Below are 12,179 nucleotides of genomic sequence, written 5' to 3' on the forward strand. Positions count from 1 at the left end.
CAAACCTCTCATCCCCACCCCTTGCGGCTGAGTGACTAAGGGCAGGCAGAGTCTCAGCTCCCCCGTTTGGGAAATAGGATAATGATACCCCCTTGTGAGACGGTTGGCATCAGTATGTCAAGGCATGTTTAAGTTCTCCCGCAGGGCCATGCAGTTATTAATGTTAGTTGGAGTCATAACAGTGCTTGTACTAAAATCACAAGAGTATTATTTTTTCACAGAAAGAGGGTCTTTTCCCTTCTGCATTTCCCCACTGAGAGTGTGGACCTGTGTGCAGCCTCTTAGCTGGCCCAGGGGCCTGGAGCGCGTGAGGAGGGGTAGGGCACACGTGTGCCAGGTGCTGGCTGCCAGGTTGCAGGTACACACTGTTCTCTGGCCTGCTGTGTGCCCGAGGGGGCCGCTGCTGGGCCAGCCTGACACCTCTCTGCCATTTCAGAGCAAACCGCCAAAGGAAAAGAGAAAAAGGGTCAGATGTTATCATTTAGGTGCACAAATTCCACCTTCCTGACCCACCCTTGCCCACTCTCAGGTGATACACTTCCCCTTCCAGTTCCTCTACTGCAAAGATTTTCAAACTTTTCAGGGTCACCCAGTTCTTTAAAAAATAATAGACAAAAAAACAAATTTCCCCCGAAACCTGTATCAATAATTCAGAGAAAGGCAGCCCCCGTTCGGCCCTCATTCTCGAAAGCTCATCGGAGCCCACGCAGCTCTCAGCGGGTCCCAGTGGGGGCCCAGGCCTGGCCAGACCCCCAACTAGGCCCGGGGCCAGAGCAGGGCTGCTGAGACACTCTCCCCTTCTCTGTTCTCTGCTCGGTGGTCTCAGCCGACTGCAGTAGCCAGAGACCTCGCTGATGTTAACTCCTTGGAAAGGAAGTACAAACTGGCCAGCTGGCCAGATGGAAAGGACGGCTGTGATCCACTGGGCCTTCAGGACCTGAGCTGTGAGGGATTGGAGGCATGCCTACCCGTGCAAGGTCTGTGCCGGGACAGGGTGTGAGGAAAGGAAGAAATTGCTAATTGTTATTCACTTCCTTTCCCTCATCCTCATCGCCACAGCATCAGGGAAGCACTGAGAGAACATTCCAGAAGGGCTTTCTGGAAGCCTCCCGAAGGAGGAGGAGGAGCCCTGCTCTGAGCCCTGGAGCAGTAGCTCGCTTACAACTGCAGGCCCAGAACCTCCCTGGCCCACCTTTCTTCTCCAAGGCCCTCAGAGCTGGGGGGCCCCCACTCTATTGGAGGGGATCAGGCGTGGCGAGGAGAGCAGGGTGGCCCAGGCCTGGACGGTAGCCGGGCTCATCTAACCTTGTGTTCCCTGTGGAACCTGCAACCCACATTCAGAAATGACCAGACCCTGACCTGGGGGAGAAGATCAACGGGGACCCTGAGGCCTCCTCCCTCCCCAGGGCCCCAGGTTCTCCTAGGCTTGGGGTCAGTGGGACAGTGGCCACCAGCCCCACTCCTGTGAGCTCCTCCCCAAGAATCAGGACCAGTTCCCCTCCTCCCCAGGGCAGAGCCTGGGCCATGGGGTCCCTACCCAGCAGGCTTAGGCTTGCTTAAGTGAGAGGCTGTGGGGTGAGGGCTCTCTGGAACAAGGAGGCCCCTGGGGAGCGTGGGGGTCAGCAGGGCCAGGGGCTAAGTCTGCATCTCTGGTTCACACCCTCTCACACACATCCCCTTGTCTCCTCATTTCTTCCCCCTACTCAGCAAAGGCAGACAGAAGACCAAGGGAGGCAGAGATGGCGAGCACAAGTAGGTGGCCGAGGCCAGGGTGGAGCCCGTGCGGCTCGTGAGAGGGAAGGGTCCTCAGCACAGGGTACAGATTGCGGGGGGCCGGATCAGTGGTGGAGCCAGCACCGGGTGATGGCAGGGCGAGGGAGGTCTCTCCATCTGGCCATGGGAGCGAGGCACAGGGAGGTCAGGGTGGGTGCAGGCCTTCCGGTTTCCACTCCCTCCTCCCTCCTTTCAGTGTCTCGATTCCTCCTCCACTTCCCTGTTCAGTCCCCCATGCCTGTGGGCAGGCCCCGAGCTATCCCTGTGAGGGAGGGAGTGGGGACGGCCCAAGATGCCAGTGGCTTTCCCGCAGAGCCAAGGCAGTGCTGGGCTGGTGGACATGCAGTGCTGGAGGCCCAAGAAGGAAAAACTGTGGGCACCAAGTGGCCACAGGGGGCGGCCGGAGCATGAAGCCCAGAAAGCTAAGGAGAGATAACCCCTCTCTGGTGGTCTTCACCATCTCCATTCCCCAGAGGACTCCAGATGGGAGGGGCCGCCACAAGGTATTGGAAAGTCTCAAGGTCGGGGGGAGACAAGTGGGTCTTTCAGCCTCCCCAGAGCTTGCATCATCTCAAGGACCTTCTAGCATCACAGGGAATTCACAAGGGCAGTGGCAGTCAGGGCTGACCACACTGGAGCAGCCTCTGCTCCAACCCCCATTCTTACAGATGACAAAGCTGAGGCCCAGAGAGGGGAAGCAAGCGACTCCAGAAGAGGAACAGAGCTGGGACTAAAACCCAGAGAATGTAACTCCCAACCCAGAGTTTCCAATAGGCCCAGTAAGTTTAGAGCACTTGACTATATTCTAAATTTAATTCTCCGAACACATCAACAAGAGCTGAAAAGCCAGGAATGTGGTCTTTATTTTCCAGATAGGGAAACTGAGCCCCAGAGATGTTAAGAGATTTGCTCAAAACTGTGGTCTCAAGAAGTTAAAAATTAGTCAACAAGACAATATCATGGCGACAGCAGGATTATTTGTATAGGGGTCTGAAGAGATGAGCACTGGTGTGGGCTTGGGGTATCTGCTTGCATTAAGATCCCGGGGACTTCCAGTCTCGTTTAACAAAAGCATATTGAGTTCCAACTCCCGCTTGTTATACATGAGCAAAAAGCATGACAACAAGGCAATGGCACCGTGAGGGGAAATTCGGGCCCAGAGACCTGAAGGATCGGAGAGTTTGCCAGGTTACAAGCAAGGGAAGAAGCCTCAGGCAGAGAGCATGTGCCAGACTTGGAGAGGAAGCCAGGGAACAGGATCTTGGGGGGTGTGGGAGATGACATCAGACTGCTGAGCTGGGGGTCCCACTTAGGGAGAGGGCTCAGGGTCAGGTTTTTGCATGGACGGTTAGACATAAAAGGCCCGTATGAGACACAAACAACCTGCCGGTCTCCCAGGCTCTCTGTCTGAGATCGGTGATGCTCTAAGACCCTTCTTGATTTCTAGCTCCCCAGTCTGTCCTGGACCGGACCCCAAGGGATTCAGGCTGGCCTGATCCCTTTGGACACAACGGTACTAAGGGATGCCTCCCAGTGCGAGCATGCAGTAGGCCCGCTGGTTCCCTTGCACAACCCCATCCTAATGTCCTGCCATTTCCAGTTCACAGATGAGATGAGTAAACTGGCATTCATTCTTATTTTAATGTGTAGAGCCTTAGGATGATTGAAAGGGTGGGAAAATGGGATTTCTAAGAAGAGATTAAACAAGCTGAAATTCTTTAGCCTGAAGAAGAAAGGCTGTGGGAGCAGTTTTAAATCTCTGAAGGGTTACTGTGTGGCAAAACTGGTTAGTTTCTAGCTCTCCTGAGGAGAAACAAGAGGAAAGAGAGAACCATAAACCCTGTGTCTCTTAGGTAGGAGTTTGTTTCTCCCAGTTACCTGAGGCCTGAGCTAATAAGCCTTGAAAGTTTCCAGGGCAGGCAGTCGGAGGGCAGAAGCCCCAGGCAGCCATGGCCTGCGGTTCATTTCCAGTCCCACCCCTTTAAGTCACAACCTCCACAATAACACAGAGACCTGACTGAGACCCAGCTCACTAAATTTAATTTGGCGAATCTTTCCAAGTCATCACTGGATAGTTCCCAGCTCTCCCCTAGGACCCCAGGTGCATTACCCAACCACAAAGACATTCTTAGCCGTGGAACCAGCAAGGAAATCATTAGGTCCATAAATGAAAAAAGAGTTTTAAATGAGTAAACTAACTAGACTTCTCTCCAGAGAGAAATAGCTATCTAAGTTGTGTGTGCATATCATTCTGACTGTCATGAATCCAGCAATGGGGAAGCCCAAATGTGATCATAAACCCTCAGAGGGTCCTGGGAGGCCCACCTCCCCGGCTCCTGCTTCTCAGGCTTTCAGGCAGCCACGAATAAGGAGCCACTTGGTTGCAAAGTGGTTTTTCACCAAGTTGATTATTGGCTTGTTTTCTTTGTCTGTTTCTGTCCATATTATATCTTTAGTAATTGGAGAACCATCTAGACCAAATGCAGAATTTAAAACAAAGAAATATCAGTACATCAGTAACCTAATCAACAATTTACATTTTTTGAAATCTAAGTCTTTAATACAAGTGGATAATCTTCAAAATTCCCTGATTAAGTTAACATTGATTTCAAAAATAACCTTTACCCTTTGCCAAGAGAAGCAGGCATGATGGGCAACTGATGGGCAGTGAATTCCGATGTGTCATCAATTAGAAAATTACAAAGGGATTGATAGCTGATGACCTCATGCTCTGCTGCCCACAGCTCACAGGAATGAAGAGCTAGTCACTGAAGAGAAATGAATGGGTGCAGAGCCTACAGTAAGAATTCTGGGAATTACACTTGCCCTACGTAGTATGCATTTTTTTGCAAAGGGATGTCACCATTTTGAGATAATCCCAGGTACACAGGAATCCCACCGATGCACTTATCCACTTGAGATGGTTAAAATCATGCAGGGTCTGGGGAGAGAGGTTTCTCCTTTGAATTGCTTCAGGGTCTGGTAGACAATGGTCTGATAAGTATAGACGTTTTAGTCTCAGTCTTTGCTTCCAAATATGTTTGTTTTAAGGACTAGAGTGACTTTCAAATTCAAGGGCCATAACTGCCCAAGGGAAGCCCCAGGCCATTTTCCACTTGGATGGGTCCTTGGGACCAGCATCAGAAATCCGCAATTCCCTGCTACCCAAACCACCTCTGGGCCTCAGGCAGCAGGACCAGATCCGGTATCAGCATGCAGAGTGGCTGGCTTCTGCAGGCAGGGCCTGCTCTGACCCCATACATGGCTTTGACCTACCATCTCAGAGCACTTTCCTGGGGGACATTAGGGCGGGGGTGGGGGGGGATGGGACTGGGGTTGTGTGGCTGGAACAGACTGTGTGATGGCAGCATGTAAGTCACACATGGACTGGGGCTGGGGACTCTAAGGACGATACAGCCTAGGAATGGCCAAGAAGTGACTGTACACGGTCAGCACAGGGCCCTCCTGGGTAAGGCAGGAGAGCAGCAAGGCTGGGAGGAAAGGAAACCCAAACGCTGGGACAGGAAGCAGAGGGAGGGCCCACACTAGGCTCACTTCCTGTTGCAAGAGTCAGAGTATGGCCGGCACCCTGCCCTCAAGGCCACCAAGCAGGGAGAAATCGCACAGGGTGGATCGTTGTAAGCCAGGCGGGATGGTTCCTTTCTCACCACCATACGACTGTTTTTAATGGGCTCATTGATTGGTGCAGTGTTAGGTCACCAGTAATTTAATATTTATAGCCTTCTCTTCCCAAAATGTCTTGATGCTTACATTACTTGGAATGAGCCCCCTTTCTGTAAACATGGGCCCAGTGCATGGGACTCTTCACAGATGACGTCCCCATCTGCAAGTTGTGCTGGCCCCATGGAGACTTTCTGCCAAAGTTCCAAATGGTCAGGACAGGATTCACACCCCCAGAGAAGTGCAATCCCACAGCAGCGAGGATGCAGTGGAAGTATTGCCAGCCTGGGAGGTGGTAGCTTCAATCCCAGCTCTCTGAACCTCAGGTTTTTCATGGGTTGAACGAGGAGAAGCATATGTCCCTCCCAGGACTGCTATGAAGATGAAATGAGCAAACATCTGGAAAAACCTTTGGCCCAGATTAGTGGCTCAAGAAAGGTTATATAATCTCTTGTTGGGGAGAAACTTTTAAAGATAACTCCAAAGGCATCCGTTTTCCTTTTTTAGAGTGCCTTCTTTCCCTTTCCTCCTGTTGATATGTCCTGGATAACGTGATGCTGGAGAGTGTGAAGAGATCAGTGCTACCCCAGCCTTCTTTCACCCACCTCATGCCTTTTTAGGAAATCATGAAGATGTCAGTGTTTCTTAAACTGTGAGCTGGTGCCACATGAAAGAGGTGGTCCTCAGTTGCTCTCTCACTGGGACACAGACACATTCCTCTTCATGTCTTGCCAGGCATATGAAGAGTAAAGGAAAGGCCCGGAGCTAGGATAGGGCCAGGTTGAGGGGAAGAGGGGCTTGAGATTTCTAGGCCATCTCTACAAGGACAGAAAGGTTTTCCCCCATCTCACATGACCCAGCATAAAGAACAGGGGTTCTTCCTTACAGATAATAAGATGTGGTCAATGGAATAAAGCTTTTCACTGCTTCAGACCTCAACTGTAAACTGTGGTCAATAGTATCCTCCTCAAAGCTTGCTGTGGAGATTAAATTATTTTTTAAATATGTTAAAAAAAAAAAAAAAGAACAGGGGTTCTTGGGGAACCATAGCCAAACCTCCACAAGGAGATGCCTGACCCAGAGATGGGTGGGTTCTGCTGCTGTAGGTGAGCTCAGAGTTGGAATCTGCACCCCACCCCACCTAGGGATGGGGCCCAGGATGACAGGGGCACAGCCAGGAGGAGGGAGAATGGGAAGTGGATGGAGTCAGGTGTCCAGCTCATGCAATATTGATGGGGTAATGGAATACTGCACTCTACCGCCTGTTGATCCTACTCCTGGTCCCTCCTGGACCAGGGATCACAAGCTCAGCTGCGGGGATATCACTGAGGGGACAGTGAGGACCCCCTGCCCCCTTCCCTCAGCCCCCCTGACTGCAAGGCCCTTCTCCTGGGGGCACAAGGCCACACCAACCAGAGGAAGAGGTAGGAACTATGGAGTCTGCCATACGTTCCTGGGGGTTGGTTGGGGTGGGGGGAGGTTCTGTGAGAGGGGACAGGCAGAAGGGGCAAAGCCAGGACCAAAGATAGAGACGGGAAAGGGCCCATCTCCTTCTTTTCACCGGGGACCAAGGAGAATCCAAAGGCACAGAGAGGTTGGGAAAGACAAGGCAGGCTTCGAGCACCAGAGCCATCTGAGAACTAAGTAGCTAGTTGCAACCACACTTCCTACCTGCTCATCAGTCTCTGTGCCTCTGAGTCCCGTTTCTGCCCTTCTGTTCTGATGCTTTATCTCTGGTTGTCTGGTTTTCTTTCCACTCAGCCGAGGTGGGGTGCACGGTCAGGGAGGGTGAACTTGGCGGCACTGGCGGAGCTCAGAGCTCTAAGACTGGACTGAGGGGGCTGGGATCAGGACCCCGAGGGGCTCCAGTTGAAACGGTTCTTTCCACCTTTACTGGTCGCCGTCCCCGACCTGCTCCTGAGTGGTGTGAAGACATGGGGAAGGAGGAAGTGGTGGGGTTTCCTCTGCCCTAATTCCCCCTCACGGCTCCCGACTTGGGAAATTTGGCCCCCAATATATCTTGGGACCAGCAGGTGAGGGGATGGAGCTTGGATCTCCCTTTCCCTTACGTGTTCTTTCGGGTTTTGCTCTTCTGTGTCTGTGTGTCTTCCTCCCGGCGTCTATCTCCTCCCACCTCATTCTGGCGGCCCTGTCTCACAGAGCCGGGAGGAGCGTGTTTTCCGCCATGAAGCTCGGCAAGAACCGGCCTCACAAAGAGGAAACCCAAAGACAAGGTATGGACGCGTCCCCCTGCCCACGGTCCAGGCGGCCCCTCTCTCCCCTCCGGTGACCAAACCCCTCCTCTCCGCGGGCAGCGCCCCAACGGGCTCTCCTGCTATTGGCCTGCGGATCCACCTGGGAGGGGCCTGGCCTCTCATTGGCTGGAGGAGAAGCCGGGTCCTGAGAGTGGTCCTCCGGAAGGGGGCGCCCCGAGGGCTGAAGGTGGGTAGGGCATTTCCTCCGGTCTAGAACTGAGCAGCAGAGCCCCTCAGTCCGTTGGGCTCATCCTGCCCTCCTTGCTCTCATTCTTTCTTCTCCACACAGAAGCCTAGAGATTTTTAATTAGAGGAGGGAATAACAAAACAAAAAAGAAGAAGAAGAAGAAGAAGAAAGTTATTTGGCCAATTCCCTATTTCTGGGGGAAAATCAGAGTCCTGAGAATGCTTGCTCTGTGGCAGGACTCGCTCTCCTGCCTTTTCCCCGTGACCTCTCACGAGGCTGCAGGGACGGCCCTGGGGGAGACAGGCAGGGTGGGTCCTGGAAGACTGGAGTGGCCTGTGGCACTGGTGCCACCGGAGCAGCAGGCTGGGGAGGGCGCAAGACAGCTATTTAAGAGGAGGCAGTGAGTACAGTTGGAATACAGGGGAGAAATGAAGTGTATTAGGGGAGCTGTGTGTAGCTTTCTAACCCAGGTCTGTAGATCACACACCCATCCTTGGGGCTCCTGGCTTCCCTCCCCAGCATCCCCTGTGTGGCCCACTGGCCTCAGAATCTCTCTCTTTGTCTTTTGCCCCTGTGCGAATGCCAGCTGTGCCTTTTGCCTTCCTAGATTGAAGAGGGTAGAGCTGCCGGCTGAGACTCAAACCCACCATCCTTGGGTGGCTTCTCAGAACCGTCATTCCTTCATCTCATTGGATTAATACACATCAGTACAGGGTTAGGTTCTGAATTCCATCAGCTGTTTTACATGGATAAGTTCCTTCCTAAGCCTCAGTTTCTTCATCTGGTTACATGAGAATAGTGCGTATCTTGCCAGGCTGTGACTATGAGGATTATGAGGACTAAAGACATATGTATAACATGCCTGGCATTGTGCCTGGCACATAATAACCACTCAGTAAATGGTAGCTACTGGTACAGGAGGTACATAAGTATGTATTATTTTATTCCTGACCTTCTTCCACGAAGGATATTCAGTGCTTGCATAAGTGAGTTACATTCAATTAAAATTAAAAAGCAAGACCAGGTGCAATTTCAGTTAAAATCAGAGATCATGATTAGGCTAGAAACACCGCAGATATGCAGACCATAACATTCTAAGCAGATGCTACCAAGTAAACCTGGAATTTGACTCAGCTTCCTGGATGGCAAAGCAAAAAGGGAAATACAGTCACTATCCCACCATCCAGCCCACCTAACCGGCCCTCCCTCTTCCCCAGATGAACCGGCAGTACTGGAGATGGAGGACTTTGACCGCCTGGCCATTCGGCTGCGGGATGGGCTGGATCCTGATTCCGTGTCACTAGCTTCCGTCACAGCTCTCACCACCAACGTCTCCAACAAGCGGTGAGTGGGCAGGAACCCCACAGCCCCAGTTGCCTTCACCAGGTCAGGCAGGACCCAGCTTGCTATGTTTGGAATTTGGGTGGGGAAGAATCAGTGCCCATGGACAGCTCCTTCCTAACCCTGCCCCTTTCTTCTTTTCCTGGATGTCTCCCTCACCTCTCCCCCTGCAAAGGCAGGAGCCTGTCCCCAGGTCATTCAACACCTCCGGGCAAAGGGAAATCACGGAGCTGCCCAGCCCACACTTGAACCTGTTGACCTAATGTCTGTCTACCTATCACTTCTGCCATTGGTTAGTCCTCTGTATTGGAGCCTCTGAGAACAACTGATCCCCATTCTGTTTGGCAGTCCTGGAGTGTCTGAAGATCATGATTCTGTCCTTCTGCCCTTCTCCAAGGTCTAACCACTGCCAGTGCCCTCCTCCCCTGCAAGCAGTCCCCTTACACCCAGCCTGACAGTACATTCTCCTCCTCAGATCCAAGCCAGACATTAAGATGGAGCCAAGTGCCGGGCGGCCCATGGATTACCAGGTAGGTGGGGCAGCTAGAGGCCTCATGCCTTTCCGACTCTGTCTAGTGGGGGGTTCTGGCCAGATGTGCGTTATAGACTCTGTGAAGGCATGGATCTGAGGGTCATAGAGAACCACAAGCTGAATATATGTTACCAAAGTAAGCTTGTTCCTGGAAAGCACTCACAGCAGTGTCATAAGTAGAGAAGTACAGACCCAAAGAGCAGCTTGAGAGCTCTGCTTATGCTGGTCAAAGCCCTCCTAGGATTTTTTTTTTTTTCTTTTGCTGTACACGGGCCTCTCACTGTTGTGGCCTCTCCCGTTGCGGAGCACAGGCTCCGGACGCGCAGGCTCAGCGGCCATGGCTCACGGGCCCAGCCGCTCCGCGGCATGTGGGATCCTCCCAGACCGGGGCACGAACCCGTATCCCCTGCATCAGCAGGCGGACTCTCAACCACTGCGCCACCAGGGAAGCCCCCCTCCTAGGATTTTGTAACGGTCTTTATAAAGTGAGAGGGACCTGGAAAAACCATAAAAAGACCAAAGAGCATCCAAAAAAAATTTTTTAAATAAGTGTCTCTGAAGAAAGATATTTTGGTGTGTTTTTTTAAATTGTTGCTTTGTATTATTTTGATGCTGGAAGTAATGTCAATCCTGGCTGTCTATAGATGCTGAGAATGTGGGTGTTTTTTTCTTCTTTTTGCTTCTCTGTATTTTCTGAAATTAACACTTAATTTTTTTATTTGTATGTTTCTAAAACTGGAGACCAAATGGCTGAGATAGGGAGAGATTTGCAGCTATAAGATTGCTAATGTGGCCACAGTGCAGGCAGGATGGGGCATGAGCATGGCTGGGAACTGCGGGGAGAGGGCCACGTGAACAGCAGGACCCAGTGCAGCCCTCCCAGCCTGGGGCCTCATCCTCAGCTTTACAGGGCCAGACCCTCAATTTTGTCTCTTTTCCCAGAGTTGATCAGAGCCTGAGAGACTGAGTTACACTAACATAACTCACGATAGGCTAATGTACAAGCCGGAAGTACCTAGTACTTATTTATAAACTGCAAACAAGAAGGGCCCAAGGACCACGAATTCCTCTGGACCCTTCATTAGGAGCTATCAAGACCCAGTTGTAGGTGAAAAGACTGCTGGGCATTCCTAGGATTTAGTGAGTGTGCTGGCTGGTTGGGAGGGCATAGCCTTCAGGAGACCTCACCTGACTGCCACTGCACTTCCTGCCTAGGTCCAGCACCAGGCCCCAGAATCAGAGCAAACCCTTCTCCCGGGTTAGGGCTTTATCTTTGATGCCCATTTCCCAGGCCCCATGCTCCCTTCTTTAAGGACAGCCCACCTCACCTCACTCAGGTGATAATATTGAGGACTTGACACCAGCTTTCTTTGTATCAGGTACATCTGGTCATATTTCCTCAAGGATGCACCTTGTCTCTCTGAATCCTTGCTTCAGTTTGTTTTCATCCAGTCAGTGACCATCTTCCCAGGGGCTTGAAAAGTAACCCCAGGCAGTGTCAAGTGGACCTGCCCCTGTGGATTCAGACAACCTCACACCACTGGGCTCCTTGGAGGTTTGGGAATGTCACCTCCTCACCTCTCTGCCAAAACACAAGCACAGAATGTCCTAACACTTCTGAGGGCTTTTGCAGGAAGCTCGGCTCAGGGCTTTGCTCCTCTGTGTCCTGAGAAGAGAAAAACTTCCAAAGAACAAAGACCCCATAGTCAGATACCGTTCAATCTACAGTGTCACGAGCCCACCATGTAAAGGCACATAGAAAATGGTGCCATCCTTATTGTTGCTGCTAATGTAACTGTTATGTTTTTGAAGGTTTACTATGTGCCAGGCACTAGGCTAGGTAGGTATGTTTTCCATTTAAGTTAAGGTAATCTTAACAACCACCCAAATATAGGTATTACTCTATTTCATAGGCGAGAAACTGAGGCCCAGGGTGGGTAAGGAGCTTGCCCCAGGTCACACAGTTATTCAAAGCTAGAAACAGGGTTCAGACTGGAGGGTGTCCTACCCCATAGTCAGAGCAACTAATTTCTCTCTAATTAAGCCTTTTGAACAGTCTCTCCCTCTGGTCCCTGTTCATCTTTAGCTTACTACCTGCTGCATGTTTTCAAAAGCTCTTTCAAACCACTTCCTAACAGAAACTTTTATTAAGTGGACCAGACAGTCAGCCTCCAAAGACTTTGTACACATTCTGAACTGAACAAGACAGTTGTATTGGACCTGGTAACACAGTATTCCCTGACAGGTTGATTCACATCTCAACTGTAAGTGTTAACACACTTGGAGAGAGAGCTGAGGATGCAATGTGAGGACTGCAAATGTGGAATTATTCTTGCTTTCAATAAGTACAATGTATAAAGCAAGAAAACCTATTAGAAGGACTTCACTCTCTTGGAGAACTTGGCTTTGC

General features: G+C 51.3%; 1 protein-coding gene across 2 annotated transcripts in view; it reads left to right on the forward strand.

Moving 5' to 3' along the window:
* The window catches only part of OTOF (otoferlin), a gene marked incomplete at both ends in the record, with an annotated part of 90,075 nt that overhangs the window by 42,355 nt on the left and 35,541 nt on the right, over nt 1-12,179 (forward strand). The window contains 4 exons of one of the 2 annotated variants that reach the window (XM_081254982.1): nt 1,708-1,752; nt 7,615-7,688; nt 9,114-9,240; nt 9,713-9,767. In XM_081254982.1, the coding sequence (XP_081111108.1) occupies nt 1,708-1,752; nt 7,615-7,688; nt 9,114-9,240; nt 9,713-9,767 (301 nt within the window). The remainder of the gene's footprint in view (nt 1-1,707; nt 1,753-7,614; nt 7,689-9,113; nt 9,241-9,712; nt 9,768-12,179) is intronic. The other variant, XM_081254983.1, reaches the window with a different exon arrangement.

Source organism: Mesoplodon bidens (genome assembly GCF_964165515.1).
Source record: "Mesoplodon bidens genome assembly, chromosome: 14".
In the NCBI taxonomy this organism is placed as follows: domain Eukaryota; kingdom Metazoa; phylum Chordata; class Mammalia; order Artiodactyla; family Ziphiidae; genus Mesoplodon; species Mesoplodon bidens.